This window comes from Oncorhynchus masou, chromosome 32, assembly GCF_036934945.1.
Source record: "Oncorhynchus masou masou isolate Uvic2021 chromosome 32, UVic_Omas_1.1, whole genome shotgun sequence".
NCBI lineage: Eukaryota > Metazoa > Chordata > Actinopteri > Salmoniformes > Salmonidae > Oncorhynchus > Oncorhynchus masou.
Window position 1 is genome coordinate 79,923,126 of NC_088243.1, and position 14,100 is coordinate 79,937,225.

Here is a 14,100-nt window from a genome sequence, read left to right on the forward strand (position 1 = left end):
ACCAGTAGAACGTTTAGATTGAATGAATCATCAATGAGAATGGATAAGGCACACCTGATGGCTGTTAGAACCAGTAGAACGTTTAGATTGAATGAATCATCAATGAGAATGGATAAGGCACACCTGATGGCTGTTAGAACCAGTAGAACATTTAGATTGAATGAATCATCAATGAGAATGGATAAGGCACACCTGATGGCTGTTAGAACCAGTAGAACGTTTAGATTGAATGAATCATCAATGAGAATGGATAAGGCACACCTGATGGCTGTTAGAACCAGTAGAACGTTTAGATTGAATGAATCATCAATGAGAATTGATAAGACACACCTGATGGCTGTTAGAACCAGTAGAACGTTTAGATTTTTTGTTTTTGTCAAAGAAAAATATCATTAGAAATCCCAGAAATATCCTCACGGACCTTCAAACACAATGATAGTTTTTTTCTCTTACCAAATCAATGCATAAAAAGCTAACATAATCAGGCAACCAGGCAAATAAAGGCAGCGAAGAACATAAACAACAAAACATTTAAAAAACAACAAACAACCACAACTAAAGAATCATTGACTCCAGTCCAGTAGCCAGGGAAACAAAGCTAACATCAAGGCCTGAGGCTTACATTAGAGCACCTCATATACACCCTGGCATGGCTGTATTCTGAGACCCTACAGGCACCAGGAAGACGACTATTTCAGGCCCTCTTCCCCCCCGCGTTGGGCAGACTGGAGGGTTGTTTGTGGTAGCAGTCCGGGGGACTAGTGTTCATGCCTGTAGGGACGTAGTACATGCTATCCAGGTAGCTCTGGTCCAGAGGTGCATGACTCTGGGGCTCCGGCTTGGACCCCAGGCTCCCGGGGCTCCCGTAGCCGACCTGAGCCCCATTCTGATGCATCGTCCCTGGGACTGGAGCCTCTGGGTGGCGGGGTGGCTGGGGCTGGGACTGGGGATGAGGTGCAGGAGGAGGGGGGCCATAGGGGAGGTACTGGGGGCCTGGGGCATATATATTGGGGTTGTGGATGGAGGAGTAGGGGGCCGCTGAGGCAGTGGAGTAGGGGGCGGCCAATGGAGGGTAAAGGCCTGAGTGAGACATGGTACTCTGAGGGATGAGCACCTCCACGTACTGGCCCGTCTCTGGATCAAACAGCATCTTCCTCAGTGGCTGCACAGGCACCTCAATGTAGAAGTACTTCCCCGTGCCAGGATCCATGAGGACCCTGCGAGGGGTTTGTCCGTAACCCAGACCACCTGTACTGTCTGGGTAGTCAGACCCAGACAGACTCCCATAATCAGACCCATAGGATGGCCCTAGGCTCTGTGAGCTGCACAAGTACTGAGGGTCCATAGGGGGCAGGTTGGGAGAGGTGTGGTCACTGTAGGGGCCCCCGGAGACAGATGGCTGGCCCTGGGGGGAGCGGTGGAGAGTGGGGGCCTGACGGGGTTCCATGTGTTGGGGGTGCTGGAGAGGGTGGTCAGCCAGGCAGGGCTGGAGTATGGAGGGGTGGGGTTGGTGGAGGGACTGGTACATGCCTGGAGGGGGCTGGGTGCGGCTGGGGAGGGTGGATGATTTGGGAGAGCTGGGCTGGTAGCCGATTGATCTCAGAGAATGGGGATCCGCTCTGCACTGGTGTAGGCGGAGAGGAGGTTGACCAGGGGAGTGTGAGGGGGAGGGGAAGGGAGGGGTGTGGGGGGAGTGGTGGTGGTGAGGGGGTGTAAGGCCGTGGGAGGGGCAGCCGGAGGTGCAGGAGCAGGGAGGGGGACGGGAGGAGGCAGAGGAGAAGGAAGAGAGGGGGTGGTAGCGGTTCAGCTTCCTCTGGGGCAGGTCAGGTAGGTGGAGGGGGCTGAAGCTTTCCCTCTCGTCATAACTAGGGGGGTCATCTGATGCGTAGAAACGCAGGTCGTCTGCCCTCTGCGAGTAGTCGCTAGACAAGGATCTGTGTATGGGCTGCTGCGTGTGTATGTGGTGTGTGTATACGGGAGCCTGTGTGTTTGTGAATACCGTGGCAGTTTGGTTTGTATTGTTAAAGGTAACCGGCATAGTTTGCTCCTGAGGGTAAGCTGTTTTTGTTTTTGGATGCTGCAGGTGGTTGGTTATATCCACATCAGCTGACTGGCTTGAGTGTATGGCAGGGGCATGGGTAGGGACTTGGGCAGGGGCATGGGTAGGGACTTGGGCAGGATCTGGGGCAGCAAGGGCTTGGTTCGGAGCTGGGGCTGGAGCTGGGGCTGAGACTGTGAGGGTTGTGGGTCTCTGTGTGTAGCTGGGGGCCTCTCCTTGTCCCTGGGTTGAGGCCTCTGGTTGCTTTGGCCTTTCATTTGATGTCTCTGCGTCTACTGTTGTTGATGGTGGTTTGTGAGAGAAACTAGCGATGATTGTTGTTTTGGTAGGTGAAGGCCTGAAGCTAGACACTGCAGAAACGGATAACTTTTTATTGCAGTTAGACGCTGGGGTCGAATCATTCGATAGATGTCTGTGGATAGTCGTAGCTGCAGTTGATGGTTTCTCATTGTTCACAGGTCTCTCCTCTTCTGTGTTCTGTTTGAAGGTTGATGTTGCTGCCTCCACTGGTTTCTGCTGTGTTTCATTGGACAGTGAATTTGCATCTGTCGGTTTGAACTTTGGTTTCAGTGCCAGTAGCGGACCGTTGGCTATTGAGTGAACCTCTATAGTTTGCGGTCTGGTGTTTGACGTGATGTTCTTCTCTTGTTTATCTTGTTTATGTATTTCCTTGGACAACGACCTCACCTCGATCACTTGTGGTCGGTATCTTCTCATCAGTGCTGGTGAGCCTGGTAGCGAGCCTGGTAACTTAGGTGAGTAGGTTGATTTCTTCACCGTCTCTTTTTCAGCAGTGTCTTCCTGTGTTTTCTTCTGTGAGGGTGGTGGTGATGATGTTGTGCGTTGCTCTAGGTCTCTGACCGTAGCTCTGACACTAACCCTCTCCTGATTCAAAGGGGTCCTAACACTGTCTTCCATTTGAGCAGAGTCTCTTCGAAGCCTGGGAGAATTTTGGGCCGAATGGGAATGAGAGGAAGAGGCTGATGCAGTGACGGAAGATGAGGAAAAGGACGAGGCTGAAGTTGATGCATTCACAGAAGATGATGCGGAGGTTGACGCATTGACAGAGGTTGAGGAGAAGGATGAGGTTTCTTTCACAGTGCTTGAGGATGATATGGATGAGGCTGCTTTCACATAGGATGAAGAAGAGGACGAGTAAGTTCTCTGTCTGTGTGAGTCACTCGTACCCCCATCTGAGGATCCACGGGTCTGAAGAGGGATCTCTATTTGGTTGATATGTTTCCCTGGGACGCCTCCACCCCCACCTTCACACCCACTCCTTGTTATGGCCTCTGACACAGCCTCAGAGACCAAAGACCCAATATCTGCCTGGTAGCCCTTCTCCTTGACCAGTATGGACACAGAGTGGCTGGGGGTAGGGGTCTTGATGGAGACAGTGGAAGGTGGAGTGCCTAGAACTGGGGATGAAGCTGGTGCTGGAGGAGAAGCTGGGGCTGGGAATGCTGGAGCTGGACCTGGGTAACAGGCAGGAACTAAGGCTGAAAATGACTTGGGCTTATTAGATCCATCCTGTAGCACCAGAGAAGCACAAGACACTCTTCTGTCTTTACTGGGGAGTTTAGGGCTGCTGCCCAGCATAGGTGGCTTGGTATCTCTTCTCACCACTTCAGGTTTGTCACTAGCCTCTGATATACTTCGGTGTCTCCTGGTTACTCTCAGTGACTCTGTTTCACTGGGTTTCACCTTGGTGTTGCCTGGTTCTGTTTTGACAGTGTCCTTTACAGGGGTCTTGTGTTGGTTTGACTCTGTCTCTGTCACAGCTACTTCCTCTGTTGCGCAACTCTTAGGTGCTACATCAAAGAGGTTCCGGGGTCCTTTGGACACCTGCTGTAAAAAATCAGGCTTAGGTTCGCCTCTAGACGTTTCTCTGTCTGTTTTGTTGGACGTTGTTGTTTTGTTTTTGTTTTCTCTCCAGCTGATAGCTTTGAATTCCATCTGCATCGGCTTTTCCTCTTTCTGGAGAGATATTGGGTGAGGTGGTAGCTTTTCCTCTTTCTGGAGAGATATTGGGTGAGGTGGTAGCATTTCCTCTTTCTGGAGAGATATTGGGTTAGGTGGTAGCTTTTCCTCTTTGTGGAGAGATATTGGGTCAGGTGGTAGCTTTTCCTCTTTCTGGAGAGATATTGGGTCAGGTGGTAGCTTTTCCTCTTTCTGGAGAGATATTGGGTCAGGTGGTAGCTTTTCCTCTTTCTGGAGAGATATTGGGTGAGGTGGTAGCTTTTCCTCTTTCTGGAGAGATATTGGGTGAGGTGGTAGCTTTTCCTCTTTCTGGAGAGATATTGGGTCAGGTGGTAGCTTTTCCTCTTTCTGGAGAGATATTGGGTCAGGTGGTAGCTTTTCCTCTTTCTTCTCTTCTCTCCTTACTATTATCTCTTCATACCTCCCCTCTTTCCTTTCCACTCTGTCATCTTTCTTCTCTTCCCTCCTTTCCTCCTTCCTTTTCTCTTTTCTCTCCTCCCTCCTTTCCTGTCTCTGTTCCTCTCCCCTCTCCTCACTCCTCTCCTCCTTCTCTGGTGCTGGCATGGCCTTGAACGACAGGTTGTATGTGTTTTTCACCAGCCTTCTCACATCTCTCACTTTGTGCATGGGAGCTTTGGCTTTACTGTTCCTATTGGCATCCATATTCACAGTCTGTTCATTCATCTTGTTCAAGGTATTCACCCCCTTATCTTCTTCTGTTGTTTCTCTATGTGAAGTCCCTATTCTCCTGTCTTCCTCTCTGGTTTCTGTATGTGAAGTCTCCACTGTCCTGTCTTCTTCTGTTGTTTCTCTCTGACAAGTCTTCCCAGGGGAGGCAGTCTCGTGGTTACCCTCAGGTTTAGTTTCTATCTCAGGCAACAGTGAGATGTTGAGAGAAGAGGTTTTCTTTATCTCTGTAACAGGGCTGGGTTTCAGAGTGATCTCTGGTGTTTTGGACATGTAGGTGCTCTTGACGCTCGGATGTTTATGGTTTAAAGAGTCAGAGGGGTATTCCAGCTTTGTGTTTGTCATTCCTGCCTGCGTGCTGCTGGCTCGGGTGGCAGTGGGAACGCTGGTGTTCCGGGCAGCTGCATCTGCTGAGTCACCTGCCTGTTTGTAATCCCTCTCATCCCTCCATTTACTGTCATCCCTCTCATCCCTCCATTCACTGTCATGTGTCTGCTTATCCCCCATATTGGCATTCTTCTCTGTGGGTTCTTTACTCTCAAACGGGAACAGCAGTTCAGACCTCATCTCTGGTTTGACCGGGTCAGTTCTCCAAGAGTTTGGGTTTCTGGCAAGAGACTCAGTTCTGTCGCTGTTTCTCTGAGGACAACTAGTAGTAGGGGGCTCAGATATCATCCAAGGGCTAACATGGTTAGGGCTTCTGTTGCTGTGAGATTCAATTATCTTGTTGCTTCTCAGAGGAAAGGTAACAGGAGCAAAATGTGCGTTGGGACTCATCTCAGGGGTTGTGCTGGGAGGTTCAATCCTCTCGTTGCTTCTCAGAGGAAAGGTAACAGGAGCAACATGTGCGTTGGGACTCATCTCAGGGGTTGTGCTGGGAGGTTCAGGCCTCTCGTTGCTTCTCAGAGGAAAGGTAACAGGAGCAACATGTGCGTTGGGACTCATCTCAGGGGTTGTGCTGGGAGGTTCAGGCCTCTCGTTGCTTCTCAGAGGAAAGGTAACAGGAGCAACATGTGCGTTGGGACTCATCTCAGGGGTTGTGCTGGGAGGTTCAGGCCTCTCGTTGCTTCTCAGAGGAAAGGTAACAGGAGCAACATGTGCGTTGGGACTCATCTCAGGGGTTGTGCTGGGAGGTTCAGGCCTCTCGTTGCTTCGCTGTAGAGAAGTGGAGTCAGTATTAATATTATGGTTCATTCGTCTAACACTGGATTTCACCCCAAAACTTCCATGTTGTCTATTTACGTCAGTGTTTTGACTGGTCTCTCTTCTCACAGCCAGGTGCTCAGAAGAAAAACTGTTTTGTGAATTTATGCTGGAACTCAGATTCCGTGTCTCTGGTTTTGTGGATTCTTTAAGGGTTGACGCCTCACTATCAGGGGGAAGAGGGGTTTTGTCCTCAGAGGGGCTGAGGTCACCTCCTTCTCCCTTCTGGTCAGTTTGTTTACCAACATTCTGCATCTTCTTGGAGAGGATGTTGTTGATCAGGCAGGTGGCCATCTTGGTTTTGGTACATGTCTCGTCCAGGGACAAAGACTTCTGGAGCTTGCCATTCCTCTTGGTCTGCTCAGTCCTCTCGGTGGCAGGTTCAGGGCTGGGTTCCGGGCAGTAGGCTTCCTGCAAGGCCGGAGGAGTGCTGTGTTGTCTCTGCAACGTCTCTCTGTTGTGTCTCTTTAGAGAGGTACTGTCCATCGGAACAATAGAAGCCTCAGGAGCCACAGGAACCATTACAGGACCAGGAACCATGATGGGACTACCATCACTGTTCTCACCCAGCTTCAGCTCGGCCGTATTCCTTCTCTTCAGCTGGATCTGTCTCTTGGGCACTCCTCTCATCACCTTCTTGGGCTCCTCTCTCTCCACAGCCACGTCCACACACTCAAAGCTGCCCATCTCATATTTTTTGGATGAGTCCAGGTCGTCATGGGGTGGATAACAAGCCCCAGAGGAGGGCTGCTGCTGCTGGCGTGGGACTGGGAAGTCTTCATTGTCCAGCCATGGAGCAGAACCTCTGAGGTCGGCATAGGCCAGCCAGGCTGCATTAGCCCCCGCTGGGCTGTCCTGGGTGGAGGGCTGGGAGGCTCCGGTGGAGGAGCGGTGGCTGGAGTTGTACATGTCCAGGTAGTCCACCTGAGGGGATCCAGAGGACAGGCTGCGGAAGGCCACGTCACTGAACCACTTCACCTCGTTGTCCTCCTCATCCAGCTTGCTGCCCATGCTGGAGCTGGAGCCGTTAACTGAGACACATCCAGGAACGGAGTTCCCGAGCTGGGGTATCGCAGGCTTGTACTTGGGCTGGTGCTGAATCTTTTTGGTGGGTCCCGGTCCACCTCCTCTGGCTGTCTCTGGCTGGGAGCTTTGTGCAGCTCTGTGCAGTATACCGTGTTGTTGCTGTTGTAGCTGTTGTATCTGCTGTAGTCTGGTGGTGAGCAACCTCTCTGAATAGGAGCAAGCGGCTGGCATTCCCTGTCGACTCTCTCTGCTTGTGGGAGCTGCGTCGCGGCTTGCAGGCCCTTTTCTATTCCTGACACTGAATGACAGGTCAACCTGTTCCCCCTTGTAACTGGCCTCCTCCTGCCTTCCCTCCCCCTTTCCAGGCACCTGCTCCTCCCCCTGTCTCTCCCTTTCCCTCTCCCTCTCCGCTTGCCACTCCCTCTCCATTGCCCTCTCCTTTTCTTCCTCCCTGTGTCTCTGCCTTTCCTCTCTCTCCCTCTCTCTTTCTCTCTCCTCCTCCCTTTGCCTCTCCCTCTCTCTTTCACCCTCCTCCTCCCTCTGCCTCTCCATCTTTCTTTCCCTCTCCTCCTTCTCCCTTATCTCCATCTCTCTGTTCCTTTCTCTTTCCCTCAGCATCTCTCTATCCCTCTCTTGCATCTCCCACAACATCTCCCTCTCCTCCTCCTCCTCTTCCCCATCTCTCTCCCTCTCCTCCTCCTCTTCCCCATATCTCTCCCTCTCCTCCTCCTCCTCCTCGTCCTCATCTCTCTCCCTCTCCCTTTCCAACCTTTCCAGGTGTGATTGGCTGTCGTAGGCCCGGGTGTTACTGTCAACATATGAAAAAGTGGGGCTTCCCCTGGATGTCACAGCCTCTGTGACAGACTCCATCATGTTCTCAGACTCCATTATGACCTCAATGGCCTGGATCTCAGGGGGTCTGTGATTCCTGTCTCCCCAGTGGCCATGTGGCCTCCCAGGGACCGGGGATAGGATGTGTACTGGAGTGAACCTGGTGAGGGGAGGAGAAGAGGTGTCTTCCTTACCCATATGATGAGCCATGTCTGCTACAGTTAGCCTCTCTATGGTTTTATTCCTAGAGTTGGGTGAGGTTTCTCTACATGGATGCTCAGGTGTAGGAGACTTGTGTGAGGGGTTGCTGCTGTCACTAAGGTCAGGGGTTAGAGATGAGACTAGATGTTTAGGCTCCAGATCTTCCAGTCTCTGGACAGGTGAGTTGCCTGTAACCCCGTGGTCAGGTGAAAGAGAGGGGCTCCTTCCTCTAGAAGAAACAGTGGGATCAGGTGAGATGGGTCTGATTTCAGGTGTGAAGTTTCTGATTTCAGGTGTGAAGTTTCTGATTTCAGGTGTGATGTTTATGATCTCAGGTGAGTGGGCAGGGAACTTGTAGGGGACTGGGATTTCTCCTAGTACAGGTGAAGAGGTGGTCTTTCTACTCTCTTCAGTAGGTGATGCTTCCCTAAAGTCGTGAGAAAGGTGATTACCCAAGGGGTTTGAGGTGCCATTAGTAATGAGTCGCTCTGATAGGCCACCAACACGCCTCTCACGTAAGCCAGGTGAAGCCCTGCGTTCAGGTGAGGGGCCAGGACTCTTTACTCCAGGTGAGCCAGGTGAAGCCCTGCGTTCAGGTGAGGGGCCAGGACTCTTTACTCCAGGTGAGCCAGGTGAAGCCCTGCGTTCAGGTGAGGGGCCAGGACTCTTTACTCCAGGTGAGCCAGGTGAAGCCCTGCGTTCAGGTGAGGGGCCAGGACTCTTTACTCCAGGTGAGCCAGGTGAAGCCCTGCGTTCAGTTGAGGGGCCAGGACTCTTTACTCCAGGTGAGCCAGGTGAAGCCCTGCGTTCAGGTGAGGGGCCAGGACTCTTTCCTCCAGGTGAAGCCCTGCGTTCAGGTGAGTAGGCAGGACTCTTTACTCCAGGTGAAGCCCTGCGTTCAGGTGAGGGGCCAGGACTCTTTACTCCAGGTGAAGCCCTGCGTTCAGGTGAGGGGCCAGGATTCTTTACTCCAGGTGAAGCCCTGCGTTCAGGTGAGGGGCCAGGACTCTTTACTCCAGGTGAAGCCCTGCGTTCAGGTGAGGGGCCAGGATTCTTTACTCCAGGTGAAGCCCTGCATTCAGGTGAGGGGCCAGGACTCTTTACTCCAGGTGAAGCCCTGCGTTCAGGTGAGGGGCCAGGATTCTTTACTCCAGGTGAAGCCCTGCGTTCAGGTGAGGGGCCAGGATTCTTTACTCCAGGTGAGGGGGCTGAAGTGTTTAGCTCAGATGAGGAGCGAGCAGCTTCTACTCCAGGTGAGGGGGCTGTGTACCCAAGCAGAGGTGAGGGGGTTTTATATGTTGGATAAGGTGAGACAGTTTGACTCTTCAGAGGTGAAGGGGTTTTATACTCAGGTGAGAGGTTTTTATATCTGGGTGGCTTTGGTGATGCAGCTATTTCTCTAGTCTCAGGAGGATGTACGATAGAGCTGTATATCCCTGTAATCTCAGGTGAGGAGTTGGTACCTCTGCTTCCAGGTGAGGAACCTCTACCTATGGAGTCAGGTGAGAGACGGTTCCATCTGTTCTCTTCGGTAGGGGTGGTGCTCTTCCTCTCAGGTGACAGGTGTGTTCTGCCTTGTGGCTCAGCTGAGGAGAGGAGACCATTGATCTCAGGTGTTGACACCAAGACCCTGGCTTCTGGGGAGAGGATGGAGTAGGTGATACCTGAGACCTGGGTGGAGGAGGAGTTGAATCGAGGGTCCAGGGACTTGGCCTTTACCTGTCCAGATACCTCAGGTGTGAAGTCTCTTCTCTTGATCTCAGGTGTGGAGGATGTGATTCTGATCGCAGGTGACTGCGCTGAGCTCCTGGGTTTTATAGGGGGGCTGGCATACCTTACTTCAGGTGAGGGGGTTCTTGATAGGGTCCTATCATAGCGTGTTTCAGGTGAGGGGGTTCTTGATGGGGTTCTATAGTACCTTGTTTCAGGTGAGGGGGTTCTTGATAGGGTTCTATAGTACCTTGATTCAGATGAGGGGGTTCTTGATAGGGTTCTATAGTACCTTGTTTCAGGTGAGGGGGTTCTTGAGGACGTTTTTATCCAGGTGTCTGAGGATGAGGAGGAACCTGAGTGGTATGAGCTAGTTGGGGAGGATGGATCTGATTTCAAATCAGGTGTGAGACTTGTTGACCTGAGTAGTTCAGAACTAGATGTGATACTAGCAAAACTGACTTCAGTTGTGACACTGGCTGACCTGAGTTCAGGTGTTACACTGGTTGATCTCAATTCAAGTGTGATGCTGGCTGATCTGAGTTCAGGTGTGGTACTGGTAGACCTGAGCTTAGGTGAGGAGGTGACAGGTTTAGGAGGGGTGTACCTGGGGGCAGGTGTTGAGATGGTGCTCTGGGCTTCCTCTGAGGAGCGCAGGTCTCTCTCTGCAGGGGACAAGTGAGGTATCAGCTCAGGTGTACTGATGGAGTCCACTAACTCAGGTCTACTGATGGAGTCCACTAACTCAGGTGCACTGATGGAGTCCACTAACTCAGGTGTACTGATGGAGTCCACTAATTCAGGTGTACTGATGGAGTCCACTAATTCAGGTGTACTGATAGAGTCCTCTAACTCAGGTGTACTGATGGAGTCCACTAACTCAGGTGTACTGATGGAGTCCACTAACTCAGGTGTACTGATGGAGTCCACTAACTCAGGTGTACTGATGGAGTCCACTAACTCAGGTGTACTGATGGAGTCCACTAACTCAGGTGTACTGATGGAGTCAACTAACTCAGGTGTACTGATGGAGTCCACTAACTCAGGTGTACTGATGGAGTCCACTAACTCAGGTGTACTGATGGAGTCCTCTAACTCAGGTGTACTGATGGAGTCCACTAACTCAGGTGTACTGATGGAGTCAACTAACTCAGGTGTACTGATGGAGTCCACTAACTCAGGTGTACTGATGGAGTCCACTAACCCAGGTGTACTGATGGAGTCCAATAACTCAGGTGTACTGATGGAGTCCACTAACTCAGGTGTACTGATGGAGTCCACTAACTCAGGTGTACTGATGGAGTCCACTAACTCAGGTGTACTGATGGAGTCCACTAATTCAGGTGTACTGATGGAGTCCACTAATTCAGGTGTACTGATGGAGTCCACTAACTCAGGTGTACTGATGGAGTCCACTAACTCAGGTGTACTGATGGAGTCCACTAACTCAGGTGTACTGATGGAGTCAACTAACTCAGGTGTACTGATGGAGTCCACTAACTCAGGTGTACTGATGGAGTCCACTAACTCAGGTGTACTGATGGAGTCCTCTAACTCAGGTGTACTGATGGAGTCCACTAACTCAGGTGTACTGATGGAGTCAACTAACTCAGGTGTACTGATGGAGTCCACTAACTCAGGTGTACTGATGGAGTCCACTAACTCAGGTGTACTGATGGAGTCCTCTAACTCAGGTGTACTGATGGAGTCCACTAACTCAGGTGTACTGATGGAGTCAACTAACTCAGGTGTACTGATGGAGTCCACTAACTCAGGTGTACTGATGGAGTCCACTAATTCAGGTGTACTGATGGAGTCCACTAACTCAGGTGTACTGTTGGAGTCCACTAACTCAGGTGTACTGATGGAGTCCACTAACTCAGGTATACTGATGGAGTCAGGGACCACGGATTCAGATGAAGGGCTGGAGTACCTATTCTGTGGTTTAGGTGACAAGTGGGTTTCTCTACACTGTGGTGAGGGGGCAGGTAAATGCTGGACCACTGATGAAGCTGAAACTCTACCTTCAGGGATAGTTGTTGTGGTGTTACTGTAGCCAGGTGAAGGTGTTGTAGTATTGCTGTAGCCAGGTGTAGGTGTTGTAGTATTGCTGTAGCCAGGTGAAGGTGTTGTAGTATTACTGTAGCCAGGTGAAGGTGTTGTAGTATTGCTGTAGCCAGGTGAAGGTGTTGTAGTATTGCTGTAGCCAGGTGAAGGTGTTGTGGTGTTACTGTAGCCAGGTGAAGGTGTTGTAGTATTACTGTAGCCAGGTGAAGGTGTTGTGGTGTTACTGTAGCCAGGTGAAGGTGTTGTAATATTTCTGTAGCCAGGTGAAGATGTTGTGGTGTTACTGTAGCCAGGTGAAGGTGTTGTAGTGTTACTGTAGCCAGGTGAAGGTGTTGTAGTATTGCTGTAGCCAGGTGAAGGTGTTGTAGTATTGCTGTAGCCAGGTGAAGGTGTTGTGGTGTTACTGTAGCCAGGTGAAGGTGTTGTAGTATTACTGTAGCCAGGTGAAGGTGTTGTAGTGTTACTGTAGCCAGGTGAAGGTGTTGTAGTGTTACTGTAGCCAGGTGAAGGTGATGTTGTGTTACTGTAGCCAGGTGAAGGTGTTGTAGTGTTACTGTAGCCAGGTGAAGGTGTTGTAGTGTTACTGTAGCCAGGTGAAGGTGTTGTAGTGTTACTGTAGCCAGGTGAAGGTGTTGTGGTGTTACTGTAGCCAGGTGAAGGTGTTGTAGTATTACTGTAGCCAGGTGAAGGTGTTGTAGTGTTACTGTAGCCAGGTGAAGGTGTTGTAGTGTTACTGTAGCCAGGTGAAGGTGTTGTAGTGTTACTGTAGCCAGGTGAAGGTGTTGTAGTGTTACTGTAGCCAGGTGAAGGTGTTGTAGTGTTACTGTAGCCAGGTGAAGGTGTTGTAGTGTTACTGTAGCCAGGTGAAGGTGTTGTAGTGTTACTGTAGCCAGGTGAAGGTGTTGTAGTGTTACTGTAGCCAGGTGAAGGTGTTGTAGTGTTACTGTAGCCAGGTGAAGGTGTTGTAGTGTTACTGTAGCCAGGTGAAGGTGTTGTAGTGTTACTGTAGCCAGGTGAAGGTGTTGTAGTGTTACTGTAGCCAGGTGAAGGTGTTGTAGTGTTACTGTAGCCAGGTGAAGGTGTTGTAGTGTTACTGTAGCCAGGTGAAGGTGTTGTAGTGTTACTGTAGCCAGGTGAAGGTGTTGTAGTGTTACTGTAGCCAGGTGAAGGTGTTGTAGTGTTACTGTAGCCAGGTGAAGGTGTTGTAGTGTTACTGTAGCCAGGTGAAGGTGTTGTGGTGTTACTGTAGCCAGGTGAAGGTGTTGTAGTATTACTGTAGCCAGGTGAAGGTGTTGTAGTATTACTGTAGCCAGGTGAAGGTGTTGTAGTGTTACTGTAGCCAGGTGAAGGTGTTGTAGTGTTACTGTAGCCAGGTGAAGGTGTTGTAGTATTAAAGATAATGCTAGGCACCTCAGGTGAGGAGTCATCTGTCCTCCATCCAGGTGTTGGTGCTGTTTTTCCTTGTTCTAGTATTGGGCTGATGTTCTTAGATGTCCACGATGATGATGAGTTGTTTAGTGCAGGAGCTAATGCTCCTGACTCCCAGCCTTCAGATAAATTATAACTATTCTCCCTCTGCGTTGGAGGACTGAGCTTCTCTGTAGAATCCTCAAGTCTCTCTGGTGCTGTGTGGTAAGAACTTGTCGAGTCGTTCAGCTCATCCACCACGCAGGGCAACACTGGGGGCAACTCTGAGCTCTGCCCTGGCCCTGCTGCCTCCCTCCTGGGTGGGGGGACGGGAGGGTGGACGAAGGCCCCTGTAGCTGGGCTACCGGAGAGTGACTCACAGTCGTCCCCAAAGATGTCACAGAGGCAGGTGGTCTCAGAGATGGCTGAGCGTTGGCTGGGGATGTTGGTGATGTCAAAGATCTCCACGTGGTTCGGGGTTCCGTCACGGTGGTGCAGAGAGAAGACACGAGGAGCGCTGCTGCGGAGGAAGGAGTAGCTGTCCCCCCGTAGGGTCCAGCTGTCCATCTCTACACCACTCAGGACTCACAGGGGACCAGACAATTTCTCCTGTGGTGTGTGTGTGTGTGTTTGTGTGTGTGTATGCAAGGGGGAGGGGCAGAGATACACAGTTTTGTTTTGTTTTCAAAGCAGCATTACCAACGTACTCACATACACTAGTAATTATCATACAAGTTACAAGCTATTCGGGTGAATTTGTAATTGAGAGGATACACATACAAATATTCATAGCATAATTTGAACTCATTTTGCCATTTTAATCATTCCATGAGGCCAATGAGGACCTAATCATTCAAATGTCACACTAACTTACCGGCTAACCAGTAAGTTAACTTAGTCATGTGTCTCAGAGAGACAGGCATGCACAC

General features: G+C 50.8%; 1 protein-coding gene across 1 annotated transcript; it reads right to left on the bottom strand.

Moving 5' to 3' along the window:
• Window positions 1–215: 215 nt before the first annotated feature.
• LOC135527277 (mucin-2-like) lies at window positions 216–13,738 on the bottom strand. The gene is made up of 8 exons (XM_064955869.1): window positions 13,305–13,738; window positions 9,182–11,585; window positions 8,369–8,545; window positions 7,716–8,317; window positions 7,572–7,622; window positions 6,077–7,475; window positions 4,362–5,329; window positions 216–4,028 (listed from the first exon to the last, which is right to left on the bottom strand). Exons 1-8 carry the CDS (start codon window positions 13,736–13,738, stop codon window positions 695–697), a joined length of 9,369 nt encoding a protein of 3,122 aa, XP_064811941.1. The 3' UTR covers window positions 216–694.
• Between the last annotated feature and the right edge of the window lie 362 nt (window positions 13,739–14,100).